General features: G+C 44.9%; 1 protein-coding gene across 1 annotated transcript in view; it reads right to left on the reverse strand.

The window, feature by feature from the left end:
• The window catches only part of LOC113620917 (putative tetratricopeptide repeat protein 41), an 81682-nt gene that overhangs the window by 36738 nt on the left and 17920 nt on the right, over positions 1-27024 (reverse strand). Inside the window, exons 3-4 of the mRNA XM_027107367.1 lie at positions 26292-26469; positions 9543-9740 (exon numbers count right to left, since the gene is read on the reverse strand). Of these exons, the coding sequence (XP_026963168.1) occupies positions 9543-9740; positions 26292-26469 (376 nt within the window). The remainder of the gene's footprint in view (positions 1-9542; positions 9741-26291; positions 26470-27024) is intronic.

Consider the following 27024-nt stretch of genomic DNA (forward strand, 5'->3'; position numbering starts at 1 on the left):
ACATTCCAGTATCTAAACTTCTACATTTGTCCATTTGTTACATTTCAAACTGTTGTGCCTAATGTGTCTGACACAATTATATTCTTATTCCTCATCTGTTCCTTTGGACAAACTGTAGGCAACCCAGACCTTGGCTACCCTCTTGCTTTCTTTCTGCCAACCTTTCTGTGGATCCCCATTCATGCACGGAATAAATATTCAGTGAACACCAATGTGTCAGGCAGCATTCCAGGCTCTGAACACCAAGCACAGCAGACGAGGGTGCAGCCCTCAGCATCAGGGAGGCCGCCAGGAGCCTCTGAACCATAGCTATGGTGCCTTGGGTTGGGGAGCAAAAACTAAACAGAGCCAGGGGAGAGAGAGCACTGAGGGCCAGAGTCCAAGACATTTGTCTGCAGTGGCTGTCTGAGCAAAGGGACCTGAGGTGGGTAAAAGAACTGAAGGGTGGAGCTAAGTGATGCGGGACCCTAAGAACCAGAAGTGGCTGCTCAGAACAGGCAGAAAAGGGCAGTGTGGACACAAAGCTAAGGGACAGGATCCTGTCTAGAAGTGGGACTTTCTCACATTCCAAGAGGGTTACTAAGTCCAGACTCCTGTCAAGCGCTCAGGTTGGGATGGATGGTGTTCATCACTAAGGGGCCATTCAGCACCCACACCATGCCTGGTGTTGCTCCAGGCACTGGGGGTACAGCAGTGAACACGAGAGGTAGAGCCCTGCTTTCAAGGAGCTTATACTCCAGCAGCTGGGAGGGTCAGAGGCAGGGGAGAGGGGAGCAGAGACAGACAATTTTAAAAGGAAACAAGACAAAGTCTGGTAGCAGTAAAAGCTATGCAAAGAATTAAAACATGTTAACATAACAGAGAATGACTAAGTACAACGTTAGATTGGGAGGTCACCCTGAGAGGGTGACACTGCAGCAAGATCTAAATAACCAGAAAGAACCAGTACTACAATGAGTGGGAAGAACATTCCTGGCAGAGGAAACAGCTGGTGCCAAGGCCCAAAGGCAGAATGTACTTGAAGGACAGAAAGAAAGCCAGGGTCTTACAAAATGATGCTACCCAGCCATGGAGGGGCGAGATTGTATAGGGCATTGTAGGCTAAACTGAGGAGTTTAGATCTTAGTATAAGTGCAACAGCAGACTAGTGGAGTTGTCTTAATCTGCGAAGTGACATGATCTGGTTTACATTCTTAAAAACTCATCTTGGCTACTATGTAGACAATGGACTTTGTAGGAACAAAAATGAAAGTAGGAAGACCAGTTCAGAGGCTGTTATAACAGGCCAAGGGAGAGCGGATGGTGGCTAGGGCTCACTAGAGGGATGCTAGTGAAAAGCCGAGGTTAGTATCACACCTCTAACCTCTCCTCTTCAACATCATCCTGGGAGTCCTAGCTAGTGCAGTAAGACAGGAAAAGGAAATAAAAGATATATATATATATATGGAAGGAAGAAATAAAACAGTCTTTCTTCACAAATGACATGATAGTCTATGTAGAAAATCCAAAAAAATAAAATACCTCCTGGAAATAATAAGCATTTATAGCAAGGTTACAGGATACAAGATTAACATTCAAAGGCAATTGTGGGACTTCCCTGGTGGTCCAGTGGTAAAGAATCTGCCTTCCAATGCAGGGGACGTGGGTTCAATCCCTGGTCAGGGAAATAAGATCCCACATGCCGTGGGGCAACTAAGCCTGTGCGCCACAACTACTGAGCCCACACGCCTCAACTAGAGAGCCCGTGTGCCACAGCTACAGATCCCACATGGTCTGGAGCCCGGGAGCCGCAACTAGAGAGAACACATGCACTGCAAGGAAAGATCCCACATGCTGCAACTAAGACCCAATGCAGCCAAAAGAAAAAAAAAGGCCAATTGCTCTCCTATGTACCAGCAATGAACAACTGGAATTAGAGATTTAAAACATATTACTATTTATAATAGAACACCAAAAATGAAGTACTTAGGTATAAATCTAACAAAATATGTATATGATCTATATGCATAACACTACCAAAGTCTGATGAAAGATATCAGAGAAGATCTAAATAAATAGACATACCATGTTGATGGATTGGAACGCTCAGCACTGTTAAGATACTTGACCTATAGATTAAATGCAATCCCAATAAAAATCTTCTATAGATGTCCAACCAACCTTTGACAAAGCAGCAAAGACAATTCAATGGAGCTTGTCTAATTGACAAATGGTGCTGGAATAATTGGACATTCTTGTGTAAAAAAAATTAATCTAGACACAGACATTACACTTTCACCAAAAAATTACTCAAAATTGATAATAGACCTAAATATAAAATGAAATACTATAAAACTTTTAGAAGGAAATGCAGAAGAAAAGCTATGTGCCCTTGGATTTGGTGATGAGTTACAATACCAAAGGCACAATTCATGAAAAAATATTAAGTTAGACTTTATTAAAATTTAATACTTCTGCTCTGTGAAAGCCACTATTAAGAGAACGAAAAGACAAGCCACAGGGGCTTCCCTGGTGGCGCAGTGGTTGAGAGTCCGCCTGCCGATGCAGGGGACACGGGTTCGTGCCCCGGTCCGGGAAGATCCCACATGCCGCAGAGCGGCTGGGCCCGTGAGCCATGGCCACTGAGCCTGCGCATCCGGAGGCTGTGCTCTGCAACGGGAGAGGCCACAACAGTGAGAGGCCCGCGTACAGCTAAAAAAAAAAAAAAAAAAGACAAGCCACAGATTGGGAGAAAATATTTGTAAAATATGTATCTGATAAAGGATTTCTATCCAAAATACATAAAGAACTCTTAAAACTCAACAATAAGATATGTAAAGATGCTCAACATTATTTGCCATTAGGGAATTGCAAATTAAAACAATAAGATATCACCACACACCTATTAGAATGGCTAAAATCAAAAAAGTTGACAATACCAAATGCCAGCAAGGATACAGAACAACAGAAACTCTCATCCACTGCTCATGGGAATGCAAAATGGTACAGTCCCTTCAGAAGACGATTTGGCAGTTTCTTATAAAGCTAAACATAGTCTTACCATACAGTCCAGCAATCATGTTCCTAGGTATTTACTCAACTGATTAATAAACTTTGCATGAAAATGTTTATAGCAAACGTTTGTCCCTCAATAGGTGAACAGGTAAACTGTGGTACATTCGTACCCTGGAATACTATTCAGCATTAAAAAGAAATGAGGGGCTTCCCTGGTGGCGCAGTGATTGAGAGTCCGCCTGCCGATGCAGGGGACACAGGTTCATGCCCCGGACTGGGAAGATCCCACATGCCGCGGAGCAGCTGAGCCCGTGGGCCCGTGAGCCATGGCCGCTGAGCCTGCACGTCCGGAGCCTGTGCTCCGCAATGCAAGAGGCCACAACAGTGAGAGGCCCTCATACCGCAAAAAAAAAAAAAAAAGAAATGAGGTGTTGGGATTTCCCTGGTGGCACAGTGGTTGAGAATCCGCCTGCCAATGCAGGGTACACAGGTTTGATCCCTGGTCCGGGAAGATCCCACATGCCGCAGAGCCACTAAGCCTGTGCTCCACAACTACTGAGCCTGAGCTCTACAGCCCGCAAGCCACAACTACTGAGCCCATGTGCCACAAATACTGAGTCCGTGGTCTAGAGCCCGTGAACCACAGCTACTGAGCCTGCGTCCCACAACTACTGAAGCCCGCATGCCTAGAGCCCGAGCTCCACAACAAGCGAAGCCACCGCAATGAGACGCCTGCGCACTGCAACAAAGAGTAGTCCCCGCTCGCCGCAACTAGAGAAAAAGCCCGCGCGCAGCAACAAAGACCCAACGCAGCCATAAGTAAGTAAGTAAATAAATAAATATATTTCTACTACTAAAAACAGAAAGAAAGAAAGAAATGAGGTGTCAAGCCATGAAAAGACATGGAGGAATCTTAAATGCATATTCTTTGCGGGCCTCTCACCGTTGTGGCCTCTCCCGTTGCAGAGGCTCCGGACGCGCAGGCTCAGCGGCCATGGCTCACGGGCCCAGCCACTCTGCAGCATGTGGGATCTTCCCGGACCGGGGCACGAACCCGTGTCCCCTGCACCGGCAGGCGGACTCTCAACCACTGCGCCACCAAGGAAGCCCTTAAATGCATATTCTAATCACAACTGTGTATAACATCCCTGACAGCTTAGAGAAGGGCAGTGATGGTGGAGGTGGACACGTTTGAGAAACATTTACGAAGTAAAAACTGCCAGGACTCAGTGATGAAACGTATTTGGGGAGGGGATAAAGGAGAGGAAAGTGTCAAGGATTACTCCAAGGTGGTAAATTGAGAGACAGTCCCTGGAACAGACCCTGTTTTGGAGGGATGTTCATGAGTTCAGTTTTAGATGTGTTGGGTTTGAGGAGCTTTGAAGACATCACTCAAGTGGAAAGTAGGTCATTGAGTATGTGAATCTGGGGCTCAGACGATAAGCATGGCTGGGGAAGTAAATGTGTGAGTCACACACACATGAACAATCACTAAAGCCGTAGACACAGGTAATATTCTTACAATGGAATTAATGAATGAGAGAAGAGCCTTAAGGAATTCTAACACTTAGAAGCCAGGTAGAAGAGGAGGAACTAAAAAAGAGACAGAAAAGCTACAGCCAGAGAGATGGAAGATGAACCATGGGAGTATATACGAGTAAAACAGAGACCAGAATGTTTAGAAGAGGAGGGCCAGGTCAAAAAATCCATTGACGGGGCTTCCCTGGTGGCGCAGTGGTTGAGAGTCCGCCTGCCGATGCAGGGGACACGGGTTCGTGCCCCAGTCCGGGAAGATCCCACATGCAGTGGAGCGGCTGGGCCCGTGAGCCGTGGCCGCTGAGCCTGCGCGTCCGGAGCACAATGGGAGAGGCCACAACAGTGAGAGGTACCGCAAAAAAAAAAAAAAAAAAAAAATCCATTGACGCTAAGAAGTAAAGTCAGACAAGGACTGAGAATGTTCTTTGGATGACCTGTTTGTGATCTTGCCTATTTTTACTGAAGTGTTCATCATTTTCTTATTGATTTTAAGAGCATTTTTACATATTAGAAATATTGTTATTAATCCTTTGCCTGTTGTGTGTGTTACAAATATTTTTCCCAGTTATCACTTGCCTTGTAGTTGTGTTTCTGACTTTCTCAGAGTTGATTTGTGTTGTTTTGTTTTACATATGGGAACTTCATGTGTTTATTTAGACAGATTTATCAATTATCTTCTCTTTCATGATTTACTCTTTTGTTTTCTTGCTTAGACTCATCCATATTTTCTTATAGTTTTCTTTATATAGAATTTCACTTTCTTATATTTAACTCTAATCCTCCTGGAATTTATTTTGGTGCAATGTTTCAGGTAACTTAACTATATTTACCAAATAGTGTATCATTATCACAGCACTATTTATTCCATAATCCATCTAATTTGAAAAGCTTCTATCATTTACTAATTTCTTATATCTGCACCTGAGTCTGTCTGAGCATTCTATTTTGTTCAACTGAGCTATTTTTGCTGCCAGTAGCATTTTTTAAATTATTATTATTGCTTCATAATATGTTTAAATAACTTGAAATTCAAATTGCCCTCATTATTTTAAACTCTTACTCTCGTATATTTTTTCTCCAAGAATTTTGGAATCATTATGAAAATTTAGAAATGTTTTCATCCCATTGGGGTTTCAGTTAGAATTGTCTTACGTCTATAAACCAATTGGGGAAGAACTGACAGCTTTATAACATTGAGTTGCCCCATCCTAGAATATGGTATGTCTCCCTACATACTGAAATCTTATTTTCTGTAATTCTGAAGCTTTTTTATAAGAATAAAGATCGTGCACATTTCTTATTAAATTTATTCTTAGATATTTCATATTTTCTGTGGCCATAGCAAATTGTGCCTTTTATTCTTTTAATTTTTCTGTAGAGCGATTTTGTCCCATTTACCCCAAATATTTAGAGATTCTGGAGGTAGCAAGGGCAAAGATTCATACATTAATCATGAAAAGCTGGTGTTTTCCCATGTACTACAATCTTCTGACAAGATCCTGGAATGTAATGCATTTATCCTTTGCCCTAATAGGAAAGCCTGCCGCTTAAAAACAAGATGATTCTCCTCACCCCACCCCATCCACCACCTGGAGGGCAGCCAGCCAGCCATCTGTCAAGACGGAGCCAGGCTAGGACTCATCCTTCTGCCACATCTTCTTCTCACCTTTGACATTGTCCAAAAATGCAACTGCAGCCAGAAATGGGTTTTCTTCAGTTTGATGTGACCCAGGGCTCCAGCCAAAAATCAAAAGTATCATGTTGAAGAGAACCTATAAAAACTGACCTGACCATTAAAGTTGTCTTCTTGACTCAAAGACCTCTCTACTGGCCTATCAATCAGAGGTGCAGCTTCCCCAGCCAGCGCTGCTGGGTAGGGTAGGGGTGGGTCAGGAAGCATCAAGGGAGAAGCGGGTCCCAAACTCAGAACTGCGCATCGTTCCATGAAGCCAAGAAATTAGGCTTCCTGTTCTTGCTGCAGCCACCAGAGGGAGCCAAACCACACAGTCGGGAGGGAGAACTGAGAACAGGGCATACAGAGCAACAGCCTGGTGGACCAGGAGAGATGCCAGACTGTCTTCCACCCGCAGTCAAACTAATGCCACTGGGCACTCTTAGAAAACTCTCACTGTTAAAGGAACCTACCAGAGCAGATAGGGGTCAAAAGTATAAGTAGCTTATTTACCTTTCAGAACAGAATGCAGATAAGGAAGAAGGAGCCTCAAAAAGAGAATTCTTAATCATCTCCCGCATGGGGAGGGAGGCTAGGCACTGTGGTTGCAAGGATGCTCTGAAGTCGCCATGAATCGGAGCTTTCTTGCTACTTGGAAGTAGCAAGTGCCTACCTGGAAAGCTCCTCTCCACCAGGCAGCAGGATCTGGCCCTCCCTTCCTCAGGTCACTTCTCCCCGCTGGTGGATTTGGGGAAAGGAATCTCTGTCCTGCATCCACTCCCCAGCTGGGCCAGTCCTGCCTCGCAGTCATGGCTGGCTCTACCTGTGCTCTTGGCCCTAAACCCCTGCTCCCATCAGGGCGCCTCGTCCCACCTGGGCCTGTGCTTGAGAAGGCAGTGGCTTCCCGAGGCTGCTTGCTGTCCCCTCTCTGACCCACACTGCCCTAAATGTGCAACACGATGGGTTCTCCCTCCTGCCCCCAAATAGTTTGTAACAGACTTGCTAAAAGTGTAGGGGCATCAGAGCAGAGTTTCAACATGGCACAGAGAAGAAAGTCATTTAAAATGGAATATTAGACACTCAATTGAATGCATTTAATTGATATCCATCCTCACTTTGGGAATTTCTAACTCCCTAGTCTCCTGGTTTTCCTCCTATCTCTGTAACCCCTCTTTCTCTTCTCCTCGCTGCGTCCTTCTCTGCTCACCCCTCGGAGTTTTGCCCTAGGCCCACCTCCCTTCTTCCTGTCCCTGGATGCCCTCATCCCCTCTCCTGGCTTCAATGCCCACAGTATGCATGTATCCCTGGCCTGGCTGTCTTTCCCTGAGCCCAGAGAATATCTCTTCCCAACATTCTACCATCACTCCAAACTCAGCACAGCTTCTGTCCCCTAAAGCTGCTCCTCTGGGAGTGTTTCCTGTTTCGGCTGATGGCCAGTCGTTCAAGTCAGAACCATGGGAGGCACCTCTGACTCCTCCATCTCCTGTACCCACTTCATGATCAAGTCCCGTGGATTCTACCTCCCAACCTTCCCCTGCGTTCCCATTGCCTCCCCCTTGTCAGAGCCAACATCGCCTCTCACCTGGGTCATTACCCCTATCAGATGTCTGGCAAGCCAAGCTTGTCCCTTTTTTATTTCCTTCTTCACACCGCACCCAGAGCGAACTTTCAAAACCAAACCTGGCACCATCTTGCTTAAACCCCCGGTGGCTTCCCACTGCTCTTCAGATCAGAGCCAGATCCTTAGCTTGACCCTCCATACTTGGGTGCCTGCCTGCCTCTGCAGCCCCGGGACTCCCTTCATGCCCACCTCTCACGTGCCCATACTGGACTTGTTCAGTCCTTCATGCTCACCACTCTTCCTCCCGACTCTGGGTGGCTGTTCCCTCTGCCCTTTGTCCAACCAGGTCCCATTCATCCTCCAAGTCTCAGGTGAAATGTCACTGCTTCGGGGTGACGTCCACTGTCCCTGAGGCCAGGTCACACGTCCCCGCTCTAGGCTCTGTGCCACCACTGTGTAGCACTCCCCTCAGGCTGAATTGCTCCACAGTGTCTATCTTTTGCACGCCAGCAAAAGCTCCATTAAGGCAGGAACCACGCCTATCGTGTCCATCGCTGTGTCCCTGGCATCTAGCATCATGCCTGGCATAGCCTAGGCACTCAGAAAAGACTGTTGAATTAAGTTGGAGGAGTGGCAGCATTTGCCCAGACCTTTCAATAAAGAGGGCAGCTCTCCTGAAATCGCAGACTATAACACAGGATTTCTCGAAAACCTCATTGAAAGAATATTCCAGCTGCACCCAGGAGGGCAGATTGAGTCCAGGTTGCGTGCAGCTGCGTAACCATGAACTATGGCAGAAAAACAAATGTTTGAGGAGGCCCAGGCAGCCAACTAGACCTCCTATGGTTATTATATGGGATTCCTGCTATAATTGAACCCTGTTCTGATGAATCTAATGCATCTTCTATTGCTTAGGTGGTGATACTTGGCCTTGTGATTTGTACTTTTAGCAACCCCAAAAGGAAAAAAAGGAACCTACACAGTCCTGGAGGGACTTCAAGGATCCCCCGCACCCCCAAGCCCCGCAAACACACGGCCATGGGCTGACTCTACCAACCCGGTGGGAGGTAAGACCCAAAGGTGGACACAACTACCACACGCAGTGACGTAATGACAGCTTCGCTTCATAAAGATTGACCAGAGAGGGGAAATGAGGGCCAGGTAGAGATGACAGAATGGACGTGAGAGGCTCTACGGAAGTAAAATCTAAGGACTTGGCCTTGACTGAACATGAAGGGTGAGGAAGACGGAAGGTGTCAATGGCAGTGATGGAGGCCAGGACTCCCTGCTGAGCAGGCCCTGGGGGCCGGGGTAACACAAGAGACTAACCAGTGGCATCTTAGTTGATTGTACAGACAACAACATGCTTGCAGAATCACCAGAAGGGCCCTGTGGATGGCTCCAGCCTAGTCCAAAGGGACACATTCTGAACTAGGTCCATTTACGTCTTGAAAATCCTCACACATTGAAACGTTAGGCAATTCCCTCCCACTTTCAACCCAGCCCCTGGCCCCTTCCATCACCATGACACCCATGTGATGACAAGCTACTAATAGTATTATTGCTTGATCAACGCATAGCATCATCAATTAGAAGCATTATCAGGAAGGACTTCTACCCCACCTTGGAGATCTGATCTTCACCGGATCTGAATGAACCGGTGTCGAATGAATATATGAATGGATGTGTCTTGCTCAAGGGAACCATGGAGACCTCAATGCAGCGCTTAGCAAAAGGAAAAGCGAAATCTGCCGAACACGATATAAAAACGAGACTTACCTAGGACTTGAGAGAAGGCTGCACAAATCCTCCCAGCAGCCGCTCATCTTCATGTGCCAAGGCGGCTCTTGATACGCTCCCAGAAAGCCGTTTGCCTTTGGAAGTATTTGACCAAGATTCGGTGGAGATGGGCTCTCTTGTGATTCGTTGGGTTCTGAAAGGCATATGGACCGCTCTCTCTGGCGGGAGTGATTACACCTATTTAAAAATCAGTTACAGTTACTTTGCTATAGAGCAGAAATTAACACAACATTGTAAATCAACTACACTCCAATAAAATACTTTTTAATTAAAAAAAATTTTTAATAAAATAAAAATCAGTTACAGTAGAACACATCTGACTTTTTAGCCTATGAAGACACTATAGCAAACAGATAACAGCTCAGTGGCCATAATTAGAGACAACAAAAGTCAAGGTAGCTGGAAAAAACCCTGAAATATTAAAAATGTATCCTCTTAGAAGGCAGTCAGAATTCATCAAGAATTAGTTACAGCTATGATCACTGACCTAGACTCTGAGAAACTTTGTCAGCATGTTGACTTTTCATGTTGTCTGCCCCCTCCCCCAAGGAAACATTTGTAACCTACCTTTCAGTTTTAAATATACACCATGGTTACTGCTTAAGTAAGCACTTTGAAATATTTGAGGGCATGCATTTTGGAGAAGTTAATCTGCCGCCTGCATCTCATATACGGCAAGGGGTAGCCGAGCAAATTGAAAGCAAACTGGATTTTGGAGCCAAGATTACTGTACTGCGTTTCCAAAGAGAAATGGTTCCAGTAGATCATAATACCCAGAAACAACCTTCTCTAAAACAAAAGGGTTTTGCTTAATTCAGTCTTGGTGACATATATTCTTGAAAATTGAAATAGAAGTATTTTTAATTTCCTGCTTGACACTTTTTCTTGCAAGACAAATGGGACGCACAGCTGGATGACACGCTAAGCCCAGCTCTCCAGAAGAAATATAACAAAAAGGGAGCCCATTGTTCAAATTACCATTCTGCATTTCCGCTGAAATGAATTTTAGGTCATCTACCCACTTGGAGAGGCGCCGTGCTAGCTGGTCTAAAATGTGCAGATCTGCCCAGATGGCATGTGTGGTGCTTAAAAGACAACTCCCCTCCCCCAATGGGTGGGGCAAAGGCATTTTGTGGGTAGTAAATTGGTAAAGTGGGTAGGGAAATGAGAGAAAAAGAGAACTGGGACAAATATTACCCTGACTCCAAGATTTGGAGTGTTAAACACAATGCTTAAAGTATACAAAAACATTTTCGTACCGAACACTGCATTTAATGTTATCTTTTTACAACATAACCTCTTGAGGAGGATATGGAAACCCCTGTGCTGGTTAATTTTACATGTTCACTGACTGGGCTAAGGGGGGCCCAGATAGCTGGCAAAACTTTACCTCTGGGCGTGTCTGTGACGGTGTTTCTGGAAGAGATAAGCATTTAAATTGGTGGACTGAATAAAACAGATTGCCAGCCCTCACCAAAGCAAGTGGGATGAGGGCCTGAACAGAAAAAAAAAGCAGAGGACAGGCGAATTTGCTCTCTGCTTGAGCTGCAACATTTATCTTCTTCTGCATTCAGACGTCAGCACTCCTGGTTCTCGGACCTTCATGGACTGGGACTTAGACCACTGGCTCCCCTGGTTCTCAGGCCTTTGGACCTGGACTACAGCCGTATACACCGCGGGCTTTCCTGGGCCTCCAGCTTGCGGACAGCAGATCATAGGACTCCTCGGCCTCCATAACTGCATGAGCCAAACCCTCATAATAAACCTCTTTCTATAAATCTGTGTATCTGTATAGTGTCAACAACAAACTGGCACTTGCCATTAGCACTTGCCAGCTACCTCTACAAGGATCAAACCATGAGCCGCTGCAGCTGCTGACCATCAACACCCCTGAAAGGAGCTCAGGGTGGAGAGCAGAAATGAGGTCCTCTGTGCTCTGGGAAAAACTGGCAGAACAGGTCATCAGATGGTCAGATATTTTCAGAAGATTTTATGAGCCCAATTCTTGCATCTCCTCGTATCTAGAAAAGCACTAAAATCCTTCATGGTGACGTTGCGCCTCGTGACTAGCAGTAACCTTCACGAGAGTAGCAGAAACCTTCTGCGAAGAATGTGTGCTTGGTTGCATGTGCTCCCCCTGCACCAAAATCACATGTATACTGACCTGACCCCCACCTCTTCGGAGCAGTTTCTCAGAGCTCTCTGAAATGCTGTCTCCTGGCCTATAGTCCTCATTTTGCCCCAAATAAAACCTAACTTGCACCTCTCATGTTGTGCAGTTTTTTTAAGTCGACAGTTTTATGGCGACCATGAAAGGACCCAGAGTGGACTTCTCTCCTTTGCCTGAACTCTGCAAGGGACCAGAGCCTTGGTACCAGCAGAGTCCCCTTGCACCCATCCGCCACCTCGGAGAGTCCAGACAAATTTGGGTGAATCTCTCCTGGTTCTCGGATCTCCCATATTGGCTGATGATCCAGAGCTGTAGTTGGCGGTGTAGAGCAGGTACCTGCCTCTCCCAGTTGAAAGATACTGGCGGGGAGGGCAGGGGGCTAGTTGAAAGATTCCAGGCAATACCCACCCAGGTGAAAGATACTTGGGGGGGGGGGCACTGGTTGAACGATACCAGGGTTTGCCAGTTGTAGGAGACTGAGTGGTCTGTGCTGAGTGGTGGATCAGCTGAGAGGCTGATCTGATGCTTTTCCTCAAATCAGCTGCCTTAATAGAATTTGTCAGGATAAAAGTGAAGATATTACATGAGAGCTTTGCTCTGAAGAAAAGGGACAAGTTTTCTCCTGGCCGGTTACTGCTTTCTCAGGCAACTGAGAAATTTACGGGAGTGATGGACGCAGAGTCCTCATACTGTGCAGTGGTCCCATAGGGAAGGCCACTCATTAATTAAAACGCTTGCTCGTAGGGGGGCTGCAGGATAAGAATTGGCCATTTAGGCCATCATCAAAAAATCTACGAACGATAAATGCTGGAAAGGGTGCGGAGAAAAGGGAACCCTCTTGCACTGTTGGTGGGAATGTAAATTGATACAGCCACTATGGAGAACAGTATGGAGGTTCCTTAAAAAACTAAAAATAGAACTACCATATGACCCAGCAATCCCACTACTGGGCATGTACCCTGAGAAAACCATAATTCAAAAAGTGTCATGTACCACAAGGTTTACTGCAGCACTATTTACAATAGCCAGGACATGGAAGCAACCTAAGTGTCCATCGACACATGAATGGATGAAGAAGATGTGGCACATATATACAATGGAATATTACTCAGCCATAAAAAGAAACAAAATTGAGTTATTTGTAGTGAGGTGGATGGACCTAGAGTCTGTCATACAGAGTGAAGTAAGTCAGAAAGAGAAAAACAAATACCGTATGCTAACACATATATATGGAATCTAAGAAGAAGAAAAAAAAAGGTCATGAAGAACCTAGGGGCAAGACGGGAATAAAGACACAGACCTACTAGAGAATGGACTTGAGGATATGGGGAGGGGGAAGGGTAAGCTGTGACAAAGTGAGAGAGTGGCATGGACATATATACACTACCAAACGTAAAACAGATAGCTAGTGGGAAGCAGCCGCATAGCACAGGGAGATCAGCTCGGTGCTTTGTGACCACCTAGAGGGGTGGGACAGGGAGGGTGGGAGGGAGGGAGACCCAAGAGGGAAGAGGTATGGGAACATATGTATAACTGAGTCACTTTGTTATAAAGTAGAAACTAACACACCATTGTAAAGCAATTATACTCCAATAAACATGTTAAAAAAAATATATATATATATGTGTGTGTGTGCTTGATCACATGTACTCCCCCTTCACCGAAATCACATATATACTGACCTTCCCCCCACCTCTTCAGAGCAGTTTCTCAGAGCTATCTGAAATGCTGTCTCCTGGGCTATAGTCCTCATTTTGCCCCAAATAAAACTTAACTCGCAACTCTCACGTTGTGCAGTTTTTTTAAGTTGACAGTTATCACCTACATTGTCACAACTCCATCTGTGTCAGCTACGGTTACAAACTGGCAAGCCTGCCAGTTATGACACTTAGCATTTCTGCTGAGCAGTCTTTATTAAGATTTCCAACATCAGATTTGCACGTATGGGTGTGAGAGGGTTTTCTGTATGGTGGCTGTCCTGCCACACAGTCACACACACATGAGCCAGCCACTCATTACTCACCTGACTCTCAGATTTTTTCCACTGTAGCTGGATTTCCCACTGGATCAACCAACTCTAAAGAGATCCTTAAGACCACGGAGAGAAATGACAGCAAGGTCTACCATTCAAAATTGATTTCCTATGCTAGGATTGGGGAATGAGCCCCCAATACCTGCAATCTTTCAGCAGAGACAGCTGTTCAGACCCAACTGCACAAGCTTCCTGCGAGGTTTACCCCAGTTTAACCAAGCTCTTCCCGTACCTGTGGCTGAGCTCCCTGGGCCTGAGTGGGTGTCAGTGGGCAGCAATGGGAGGAAGAAAGTCACCTGGAAAAAGAGCAGTGCCTGGAGAGGAGGACCGGGCTTTCCTGCACAATCCTGGAGACGTGGGGATAGCCAAGGGCACAGCCGTGGGTGGCTCTACCTGAATGATTCTTCCCTGGGCACAGAGACCTTGTTTCCACCTCCTTGTAGGTGGGGGAGGGCACAGTAAACTTGAAGTTCACTTTCTTTGCAGAAATGCAAACTCTAGAGCAAAACAATGGGACAGGACGATATGCTGCAGCACCAAACCACGGGTCTTTCATTCCCAACATCTTCTGCTTCTCTCTCCGCAGCCCTGCCTCCCCATCACTGCTGCATTCTAATTCACTTAGAAGAAGGTTGTTACAGCAGAAATGAAGAGAGAAAAACTCAGGTTTCAAGAGACTTCTGAAGCTCATGGTAGAGCCAATGGCTCACGAGAACAAGCTTGGGCTCTCGAAAGCCTGATAGTTGAATACCAAGTTGAATATCAAAAGACAGATTCCCGGCCAACTCCTGGAATAATTTTTTTTTTAACCACAAAAAATAGACTCAGACAATTACAGGAAGATCTAAAGATTATTTTCCCCACACAGGAAGAAGAGAGATTTTGCTGAACTCAGAAAGGTGTTAAAAAAGAGACAGAGACAGAGAGAGAGAGAGAGAGAGAGAGAGAAAGCAATCAAGTTGTATAAGTGGGTTTCTGAGAAGGGGCCTGTGCCCTCCCCTGAACCCAAGGTAGCTTGCAGCAGGGAGAGACTGGCCTCTGGATGCTTCTGAGACCCGATAGTAGGGAGGACCTGAGCTCTGCTTCCCATCGGAAGCCTGGAAGGCAGCAGCTTTGCAGATTTCCCAATGCCACCAGGAAGAACCAGAGAGGAGAAATGGCTGTGGGGACAGTCGGGGAGACCTATAGGGCCTGGGCCTCCAAGTGGGGCAGTGAGTGGTGACATCCTCTGTTGGGAATGTTGAGTACCAAGACTGTAGGCTCAAGAAGAGTGCAGAAGGGAGCTGAGGGGTGCGTGTGAGGATGAGGGAACATGGCAGCAGATGGCAGCACAGATGGAACAACCCAAGAACAGACGCGACCACAGGAATCCCCGAGGATGCCAAAAATGGGGGCACGTCGGTGTCTGTGGACCATGTGGAGCCACGACCCCCTTGGTGGAAGATGGCAGGAACAGATGACAACCAAGGACACAGCACCAAGGCCCTCAGATCCAAGCACAACCCAACAGGAACACAGCAAGGTCACAAAGCCTCACTTGACTGAAAAAAATCCTGAATTGACTGAAAACAAACTAAACTGATGAGATTAACCTGAATTAACCTAGTTTCTGCCATCAGTGGGACTGTAGGCTCAAAAGAGAGATTAAATTGAAGTACAGAAATAATAAAGGCTCATTCCTTAGACCCCTGAGAAATGTGACTGAAATTTGTACTTAATGCATCTCTCCTTACAATCAATACACGCACCTCCCTAGATAGGGCTGCCAGGTTTAGCAAATAAAAATATAGAGCCTCCAGCCAAATCCAAATTTCAGGTAAACAATAAATCCATTTTTGGCGTAAGTATATCCCACGGAATATTGGGCCATATACTTATACTCAAGATTATTTTCCTTATCTGTAATTCAAACAGTTTTTAGTATAAGTATTTCCCATGCAATATCTGGGATTCACTTATACTAAAAAGTTATTAGGGGCTTCCCTGGTGGCGCAGTGGTTGAGAGTCCGCCTGCCGATGCAGGGGACGTGGGTTCGTGCCCCGGTCCGGGAAGATCCCACATGCCGCGGAGCGGCTGGGCCCGTGAGCCATGGCCGCTGAGCCTGCACATCCGGAGCCTGTGCTCCACAACGGGAGAGGCCACAACAGTGAGAGGCCCACGTACCGCAAAAAATAAAATAAAATAAAAGGTTATTCGTTGTCTGAAATTCAAATTTAACTGGGCATCCTGTACTTTCTCTGACAATCCTCTCCCTAGACCCTCCTCCCTGGGTGGGATCTTTCTACCTGTGGAATCGTACCAGATTGTTAATATTGGCTAACGCCTACCTTCTCCTGAAGCCACAGTGTCTGAATTTGCCTTTTTTTTTGTTTCAAAGTCCAACTATAGTCTTCAGTCCAGCATTTCAGAATCAATTCCCAGAGCTCCTGAATGGGGACCACCCCCAAGTACTCCTTCAGACACTGAAATTCATTTCAGTAGATTCTGCATTCTTTCAGTTCATTTGCCAGGACTGTGAGTTTTAAAGGACTCAGGTTTGGTTTTTTCCTCAAGCTGTGTCTGTTCTGTCAGAAGGGGTCTTTGCTGGGAAGGGGGAGATACTGTCTAAAGATATGTAGTTTTACTTCTTCATCTTCTGTGCTGATGAGCTCCACCGTCCTCACGTCTGGGGGGCACACAGTGACTTGTAGGACAGGCTGGAGGAGACAGTGCTCATGATAAACTTGCAATGAGGAGACAGCAAGCCTGGCAGCCAGGAAAGGTCTTTTGCCTGACAGAAAGAGTCAAAGGCAGTTGAAAATGTCACGACTTTAAAACTACTTTGCTGATGGTTTTTAAACTTAAGAGTAGGTGGTGGAGAAAAAGGAACACTCCTACGCTGTTGGTGGGAATGTAAATTAGTGCAGCCACTATGGAGAACAGTATGGAGGTTCCTTTAAAAACTAAAAATAGGGCTTCCCTGGTGGCGCAGTGGTTGAGAGTCCGCCTGCCGATGCAGGGGACACGGGTTCATGCCCCGGTCCGGGAAGATCCCACATGCCGCGGAGCGGCTGGGCCCGTGAGCCATGGCCGCTGGGCCTGAGCGTCTGGAGCCTGTGCTCCGCAATGGGGGAGGCCACAACAGTGAGAGGCCCGCGTATGGCAAAAAAAAAAAATAGATTACAACATAATAAGGTGTGTAATTTCATTTACATGAAGATATCCACAGGAAAAAGGCTTAACAGTGGTGAGGCTGTGAGTATATTTAATTTTCTATTTTCTTCTTCTTTATCATATTTCCTATGAGAAACATACATGCTTACATAATTCATAATTATGCATGTAGAAGTTTTAGAGAAAATGCTTCACAAAGTAATGACTGATACTAAGAAGCATTAGAGGTTCCATTGATCCAATATCACTTCAAACAGAAGAAAAACTAAAGATAGCAACCCATCAATGGGATTTGGTATGTGCAAAATCAGTATAGACAAGGCAGATCAAAATATACAACCTAAAGACCATAGTAGGGGCCCAATAAATGTCTGATCAAAGTATAAAATAGAGGGGCAGAACCATGCAGGAGTAAAGGCCAGCTTCTAGAACAAGGCTGCCCACACCTGAATTCCAAGTCCACCATCATCTTAGGACTTTCAACAAGTCATCTAATATCTCCAAGTCCAGTCCCCTCTGTGCAAACAGGGATGATGGTCACAATCTCTCTATCGCAGGGTTGTTGTGAGAATTAAATGTTAATATCTCTAAAGTTCCTAGAATGGTACCTGGCCCACTGTAAGTGTTACATAAGTATTTGTTCCATAAAATATTCAGCAGTCGCTAGCAGCAGTGCTGGCTGTAACTACAGATAGGCAATGCAATGGAATGGTGCTATGTACATTCTAAATTAAGGGGTTTTCTTTTTTTAAATAGTAATAAAATAGGTATTATTTTAAAAAGAGATTACCTTCTCTCCTGAAATCCCATAAATGCCAACCAATTCTTTGATTCCATCTAGTACAAGTATACATGGCTTTACACTGACGGAAGCAATGCACACTTCTACAAGAAGTGAAAAGACCAAGATATCTGCATCTTCATTGAGAATATCAGTCTCAAGCTGGGTACCTACAGCACAGAAATGTGCTCAAGTCAGCTGAAAATGTTTCCATCATTGCTAAAACATGTTAATGGGATGCAGAGGCAGAAGGGGTTGGGAACAATGAGCGCTACTCACAGCTGTACAGCTGACACATATACTGACAGGTGTGATTAGCAGCCTCAAAATATTCAGCCCCAAACAGGTGATGATATTTACCACCGGATGTCTCCTATGTATTTTCAGGATTTTATATAAAAGAATATTCTGTATGATCCAAAGCACTATTATCACTTTCCAAAATGCAAATGTTGATCATCACAAAGAGTTGGATGGGAAGAAAGAGAAGTCAGGCTCTGTGACCTGTGAAGCTTCAGCAGATCCTTAACATCAGGTGCCTCCTTAGGGGGTCACGGCCACCACCCTGGGTGGTCCAGCAGTGCACACACACAACACCTCCCACCCACCACCTAGCCTCTTGGGACCTGGCCCTTTTTTTTTTTTTTTTTTTTACTGGTCCATTTTTAAACCTAACACAACCAGTCCTAAATTTCTCAGCCCATAGTAATGGACTCCAGAGCTTGGATTCTGGAAATTCCCAGGGAGAATTAAGTTATGAAGCAGCAAAGAATAGAGGAAGTAATTTGAGAGGACCAACTTGCAGACTGTGATTAAGTGACATAGTAGCAGCAACCCCAAATTATAACCAACTACCTAATATTCTAAGAGTACTTTATTACATACAACTTCCGCCTTGCTTTTAATTTTCAAAAGCAATATTTTTCGAAGAAATTTAGGCATGTTAGGATCTAGAAAATCAAGTTATGCAGAGAAGCTGGAATGGATTAAATTTCTCAGATGTATGAAGATGCTGTTAGAGTCATTGAGAGTAATTAGGTTTAACAAATATTTATTGGTTGCCTATTATGTACAAGGTTCTGTGCTAGACGCGTAGGAGATAGACGAGATAAAATGATCTATAATATAAAGTCAAAAGCTAAAGGAAGTGGAAATGGGGTCTGTAGACACAGTTTAAGGCAGAATATGAGTCTGAAGGCTACTGGAGTTTGATGCAGACCCATCACAATAAAGAAAACCTTCATGCAGAAGACATTGGGAATGAGCCTCAGAGAATACACAGGCAGAGTTGAGGGCAAGGGTATCTCAAGCAGGACAAGGCAGGGATGAAGGCCTGGAGGTAGGAAATCCCATGAACATTCAGAAACCAGGAAGTCACTTAGAGCAGTGGCACTCACCAGCGGCGTTCAGGGATTCTAGACATCCCACAACACAGCCAGTCACACACAATGAAGCTCTGTCCCGGGGTCTGACTTTCAAACGTTCTGTCAGACAGTCACATGGTGTGTGTGTGGGGAGGGACTTTATAATCACTAACCTAGAAACAGCTCTATTTTACACATAAATGCAAAGTGCTTTTCGCATGGGTTTAAAACACGCTGAATTTTCTAAGAACGTAACTACCATGTGAGACTGATAGAAGCTTATATGTTGTTTTGTCTGAAATGATACCAACATTTGTTCACCATTTCAGAAAATCACACCCTGAGAGAATACTGCTCATGATGTTTGTGCCTTGAATACAGCTCACCCACGTCAGTCTAGACCATAGCTATTGCTTTCAGGGTCGTTTCCCACACAGAGGCAGGCACCAGCCTACTCCACTGTGTCTTCTGTTGGAATCATGTCTGCACGTTTACATGTTGAAATACATATTATTTTATAATAAATTACTTTCTCTGTCTTTGTCCATTGTATTACAGTAGAGAGTTGCACTGATACTTTTTTTTTTTTTGCGGTACGCGGGCCTCTCACTGTTGTGGCCTCTCCCGTTGCAGAGCACAGGCTCCGGACGCACAGGCCCAGCGGCCATGGCTCACGGGCCCAGCCGCTCCGCGGCATGTGGGATCTTCCCGGACCGGGGCACAAACCCGTGTCCCCTGCATCAGCAGGCGGACTCTCAACCACTGCGCCACCAGGGAAGCCCTGCACTGATACCTTAATTGAGGTATCATTATGCACCTCATTATGCACAACATAATGATTCAATATTTGTATTCATTGGGAAAAGATCACCACAGTAAGTCTAGCTACCATCCGTCACCATACAGAGTTATAAACGTTTTTTCTGGTGATGAGAACTTTCGAGATTCACTCTTTAGCAACTTTCAAAAATGCAATACAGTATTGTTAACTAAACTATAGTCACCATGCTGTACATGACATCCCCATGACTTATTTTATAAGTGGATTATTGATTTTTAAAGATATTTTTATATCAGAAAATGACCACAAAATCAATGACTTGAAAGTCATACACGAATGTGAGATATAAAGGAGAAGGCATCAAAAAAGGCAGAGTTTCAGCTTGTGTCACACAGTTAAAAACATTTTTCAAGAATGGGAAGAGAAAAATTAATCTTGATGCTTCATCCTTTGAGTTTAAAAAAACATTTCAAATATGGGCAATGTTGAGATGTCAGGCCTTCGATGACAGAATTTTAGAACAAAAGGGGTTCCTGCAGATCCTCTAGTCTCATCTAAACCCCTCATGTCGCAGATGAGGACACCCTGGCCTAGAGGTGAAGGGACTTGGACACACAGATGATCAGGAGCCTTTAAAGCACTTATTCTTCTAATAGCTTTTCTTCAAACAACAAGGAATTATGTAAAGACGACTCCATCTGAGTCTGCAAGCCGTGTGGGTCAACTTTTCTCGCGCAATCACAGGTGGGAGGTGTGGCTTGTCTGTCTCACAAAACCGGTGTAGAGGTTAAATAACAAAACGGAGGTGAACGAACCTCAAAAAACATACACAGCCTGACAATCATAAAATGTAATATCACTAATAATAATCAGCAAAAAAAAATTCTAAGAAAAAAGTATTCAAGGATGATTCTTGTTGATTTCTATCCTTGTATACGAAGGAAAACATGTTCAGTGTTTTTAAAATCACATTTTGGGTGGTTAGAATGATTTCTCCTCAAAATGATGTTGAAGACAAAGTCAGTCAGCATCGCTAGTATTGGAAAATGATCCTCAACATTTCTCTTTATTCTGGCAGAACCAAACTCTCTCTACTAAATGACAACAGCCTGTTGCCTAATTTAAATGGTAACAGCTTAACTGTTTACACACCCAGTTGGGATGGCTAAATTAATGGGGAAAGAAAAAAAGTTAATTGATGCAATTCCATGATACTTAGTAACAAAGTGGCTTAGTGATTGACTAACTTTTTCTCTTTTTTGGGCAGTGTTGTCCTACTGTCTCTCATTATTCAATATAGATTTATTGAGAACCTTCTATGCATCAGGCTCTGTCTGTGCCAGGCACTGAGTATGACAATAGCCAATAAAATAGACACGGTTCCTGAACGCACAGGACTATAGAGGGAGACAATAAAACGTAGAATGACAGGACCAGGTGTGAGTTACCCGAGGGCCCAGAAAGGCAAGCTGACAGTATTTGCAGGGAGACATTCATGTAAACTAGAATACACTGGGACTGGAGCTATCCTTGCCACCTGATCAAAGTTAGGGGTGAGGGAGAGAGGCACCCATCAGCCCCCCTTCTAGAGAGGGTGACCTTTAAATAGGGCTGTAAGAGATGAGAAGGATTTCCCTGACCTGAGGAAAGGGGAGGGCATTCCAGGAGAAGGGAACTGAGTGGGCAGACTCAGAGGGATGGACATGACCGGCTGCTCCAAGGAAACCATCCCCTTGGAGCAAAAGGCTGGAGAAGTCAGCCGAGCCCAGGGCACAAGGGTCTGGCAAGGGCTGCCAAGGATTCCTGCTAGTATTTCCACCCGCTCCACAGCAATGACCTCTCTGCAGACTCTCCTGATAATCGATGCTGGCAGAGGACCCCGATGGAAATCATCCAAAAGAGAGAAATGTCCCTCTGTTGGCTCAAAGGGGCAAGACAGTGCAGTAATGAGGAGTCGGGGCTCTGAACACAACAAAGACCGGAGTTTGAACTCCCTGCTCTGCCCACGTGTAGCTGTGTGACCCAGCCATCCGTCCCATCTCTTTATCTGGGACAATAATGCTGTCAAGGGCTTACTGAGAGCATTAAATGAGATGTCAATATTTTATGGTATGTGACACTTAATCATACAGTAAAATTTACTGACTAGCATTTTTTCCTCTTAAAAATTAAGAACGTGGCTATAGACTATAACATGGTTTGAAATGCTATGTCTGCATGATAAGTTAAAATGGAAAATTTATAATTTGTGCTCCAAAAGCTTATTTAGAATTTTTCTTGCACTGTTTTGTATAATGCAGAATAATGATTTTATTTTTACAGGCTTGGAGATCCTAACATTTACATATCTTTATTTTCATATGTATAGTTATTTTACTTTAAATGACTAAATAAGCTATTTTATTTCAAACACAGTTGAGTTGGTTCTAATTATTGAACTGTCTATGCACTGTACGTAGCAAGCATTTTTAATCTATTGTGTACAAGTGGAGAGGGTAACTGTATTTCACAGAAGCGTAACTGTACTATTATATCAAGAAAGACCTCTTGGGGGCTTCCCTGGTGGCGCAGTGGTTAAGAATCTGCCTGCCAATGCAGGGGACACGGGTTCGAGCCCTGGTCCAGGAAGATCCTACATGCCGTGGAGTAGCTAAGCCCATGTGCCACAACTACTGAGCCTATGCTCTAGAGCCGGTGAGCCACAACTACTGAGCCCACGTGCTACAACTACTGAAGCCCGCGCGCCTAGAGCCTGCGCTCCGCAACAAGAGAAGCCACCACAACGAGAAGCCCGCGCACCGCAACGAAGAGTAGTCCCCACTCAACACAACTAGAGAAAGCCCGCGTGCAGCAACGAAGACCCAATGCAGCCAAAAATAAAAAATAAAAAAAACAAGAGAGAGATGCTGATGAAGCCCTTAGCCACAGCACCTGGCACTTGAAAAGCCTTTAATAAATGGAACTCCGGTACTTCCCTGGTGGCGCAGTGGTTAAGAATCCGTCTCCTAATGCAGGGGACATGGGTTCGAGCCCTGGTCCGGGAGGATCCCACATGCCGCGGAGCAACTAAGTCCGTGTGCCACAGCTACTGAGCCCGCACTCTAGAGCCCACGTGCTGCAACTACTGAAGCCCACATGCCACAACTACTGAAGCCCACGTGCCTAGAGCCTGTGCTCCACAACGAGAGAAGCCACCGCAATGAGAAGCCCGCGCACCGCAACGAAGAGTAGCCCCCGCTCGATGCAACCAGAGGAAGCCCGTGCACAGCAACAAAGACCCAACACAGCCAAACATAAATAAATAAATTTATTAAAATAAATAAATAAATGGAACTCCTTGTTAGTCAGGGCTGCCACCAGGGTCCGGAGGAACAGGGCAAGGAAACACGTAAGTAGGAAAAGCGGTGGCTCTACTTTGACCTTCTGTGAAGCCTGTCACGGAGGGGATGTCAGCTGCAGGGCAGGCAAGGGCACTTGGGTTGGGAGAGCTGGATACGGGTGGGCGGGCAGTTCTCCTCTGCTAGATCCCTTTATCCTGGCCAGCGAGGGTGTGGGTGGGGAGCAGAAATGTCAGCTTCACCCAGGGGCGTTTCAGCATCCCCACTAGGGAGGCGCCCAGGCTCACAGCCTACGCAGGAGCTGCAGCTGTGGACAGCTGAGGCGGGCACGGGAAAATGTTCTCTGCAAAGAAGCTGAATCTGCTCGTGACCTCCCAGGCCCAGCTGTGCTCTCAGCAGCCGCTCCTACTCCCCTGCCCACGTCTACCTCCCCGGGGGAAAAGCCAGCTTCGTAGCCGAGGCAGTGATGCTAAATGATGCTGGAGCCAGCCGGCCCTGCTTGTCCTGTTGCTTAAATTTTTTCAGTGAAAAGCTTCTGGAAATGCAGAGGAGTCCCAGGTCCACGAGTATCACTGCATAAAGACTCCAGCCCTGTCCCTCACGTAATTTAATAAATATGTGTCTAGTGATTTGTCATTGATGTAAGCTCCACGTGGGCACTTACCAGGCTTACCTAACTCACTGCTGGATAGTTAGTGACTGGCACGGTACCTGATCGTAAATTGTTGATTGAGTGAATGAAATGAAATAAACAAACCTGACACTCAGGTTCAGCAAAGCAAGAGGATCAGTCTGAAAACCTACTGAAATAGAAAACCTATAGCAGGATCATTACATAGTAGTTACTCCATAAGAATTCCATCTCCATGACTATGAGTTAGGAATCAATGCCTTATTGCTTTAGTCATCTCACCATCAAATTTGAATGGCAGGATTGGATTGGATTTGATGCCCCACTTTCACCTTTGCCCGCTTTCAGTCTCTCATCAGCCAAGCCACCAGAGTGAACTTATCAAATGTCATATAGGTCACTGCCGTGCTCAAAAGAAGTAAAAGTCTAAGCCCTTACAATGATGCATGAAAACAGACAAGACCCTCCTCTCATCCCTTACATCTCCAACCTCACCCCATCACCCTCCCTACAGCTCTGACTTCCTTCCAGCTGTCTGGCCTCCCTGCCGTTCCTCCAGCCTCAGGACCTCTGTGTTTGCTGTTCCCTCTGTCTGGAATACTCTTCCAACTCATATTGGCAAAGCCTGTTCCCTCACCTGCTTCTAGCAGTCACCCAAATGCCACCTTCTCTCCTACCAGATGGCCTATTCCCTTTCAGGGTTTCATCTTGCTCCATGGCACTTACAGGCATCTAGCCTACTACATATTTTCCATATGTATCATGTCTGTTGCGTGTCTCCATTATACAAGCTCCATGGAGGCAAGGATGTTTGTCTTTTGTTCATTGCTGTATCCCCTGTGTCTAGAACATGTTTGGGCACTTAGCAGGTAAAAACCAATGAAGGAAAAATACAAATATAATATACCCCCATAAATAAACTAGGGTCTTAATGATTTCTTCTCAAGAACAAATAGAAAATGAAAACATTGCAAAGCAAACTGTGGCTCCCTTCAAAAGAGAAAAAAAGAGAACGCTATTGCTCTAGATGGTTGGTTATTAAGAAAATGCTTTGAAACTCCAAAAGAACACCCTTTCCTGTTAGCTGCACACACTATTCAGGAACTTACAATACAAAGTGTTGTTTCCAAATGGCAAAGCCCTGCTTCCACACAGCTAATCTCAAAGGACTTATTTAATTGCTGTGTTTTGATTGGGCACAACTGGAGTTGTGTAATTGCAATAAAATTTATTAAATGTCTCATCCACTCTGAAATACTTAAAATTATAACCTAAGTGAGATATAATTCACATACCAAAAAAATCCACCATTTTAAAGTATACAGTCGGTTTTAGTATACTTAGTATATAGTAAATATCATCACTATCTAATTCCAGACCATTTTCAGGACCCCAGAAAGAAACTCCAGACCCATTAGGGGTCATGTCCCGGTTCCCCTCTACTCTCATCCCGACAGCCACTAACCTACTTTCTGTCTCTATGGACTTGCCTATTCAAACCTAAGATTTTTAACAGATGACATATATTTCATACTCTTGTAGTTTCAAAAACCTTGACTGAGCGCCATGTTGTTTTAACCAATTAAATTGTCTTCCTCTTGGCATGGGTTCCCAGAACCACAAGAATGTTCGCAGCTCTGCACATCATAGTGGGTGCTGAGACTGTGGCAGACATGGTGGAGCAAACCTTGACCCACCCTAGCCACTGTGAGTTTATTTCAAATCCCCAAACTCTCACAGAATAAATGAGATCTGTAATAAGAACTGGAGGATGAGGATGGAAGAAAATAAAATGATCCCAAGAACCTCCCTATTTCTAGGGTTGAGACTGGAAAGGACACCACAGACAAACCCAATTCTTTCCTCACGCCCCAGTGTCTTCATGCCTGTGGGTGGTGAACAGAGCATGTCAGCACCCGGAGTGGGAAGAGATATGGGGGTTTTAATGCAGACGACACTGGATAAAACAGTGAAGGAGTGCAAACTTTGGGTAAGATAACTCGATTCTCACAAACGCAAATAATGCTATGGCCCATAGTCAGCAATTAACAAGTATTGGCTGAATATCTTAATGTAATTAATAATGAGCTGATGATGTATGTGGAAGCTCTTTGTAAATTATACAATACTGTACAGATGCATTATTAATATTTCCTAATCCAGCTTCTTCTCCTTAAAATCATTCCATCACTGACAGGAATGACTTAGACCAACTTTGATCTATGGGATTAAAAAAGAAGGCAAGCTCTCTGCCCTCCAGCATTTATAATCTTCTTAAGGAGACTGAAGGGAAGTAACTTGGCAGTTGCAGAGTGATATCTGATGAGGAGATTCTAACCTGGGGGTGACTTTTAGGGAGCCTCTCTTGCAGGCAAGGATGGACATAGAAAGGGGGAAGTGAGGGAAGAAATTCCCAATTTGGGGGATCATACTCACTGAAGTCAGGCTGCTTTGCTTGGGATTTCTTGACATCTTACCTGAGAATAGATAGGCTGGGGCCTGCTGCGGCATTATTAAAATCAAATTCCACATCCTTTAAGGCAAATCTTTCCAAGATTTCAAAGGTTCTGTTTGACTCCTTGGAAATAACAAACACTTCCTTGCACTTCTCAGTGAACTCTTCGTGATAGAAACGTTCAAAGCTGTGCTTGAAGTCTTTAGACACAAAAAGATATGTTTTGATACCTTAGATTTATAGTTTTGCATTTTCCATTACCCATGGTTATTATGAATACCAAGGAAAGTATCTCCCCTTCTGTGTCTATACCACCTTCTTTCTATGTTAGCACCAAATTTCATAGCCCATTCTACATTCTAATGAAAGGAAGCTATAGGCAAGCAATTTAATCTTAATGCTATTTGTACATGAAATCCTATGTAGGATTCCAAGTTATTTCATGACCTCAGAATGACCAAGGCAAAAAAAAAAAATTGGATTTGCTACATACATCATCTTGTATCTTTAGACTGTTAGCTAAATATGAAGTCACCTAATTCAATCTCGTGGCATATGTGTATGTTTCTATCCATGGCAATGGTTGGGGGAGTGGAGTGTATTTTTAAGATAAGTTGCCCAATGACAACCATGGGTACAGCTGCAACTCTGCCACTGGGCAAGTCCCTTAAATTCCCCGGTAAAATAAGTGGCAGGGCCAGACAACTGGATCTCTGAGACTCCTTCTAGTTTCAAGGCACTGTGTTTCTAAACTC

The sequence above is a fragment of the Aethalodelphis obliquidens genome, unplaced genomic scaffold (assembly GCF_003676395.1).
Source record: "Aethalodelphis obliquidens isolate GAN/ISIS:26980383/991018 unplaced genomic scaffold, ASM367639v1 scaffold8, whole genome shotgun sequence".
NCBI classification, from domain to species: Eukaryota; Metazoa; Chordata; class Mammalia; order Artiodactyla; family Delphinidae; genus Aethalodelphis; species Aethalodelphis obliquidens.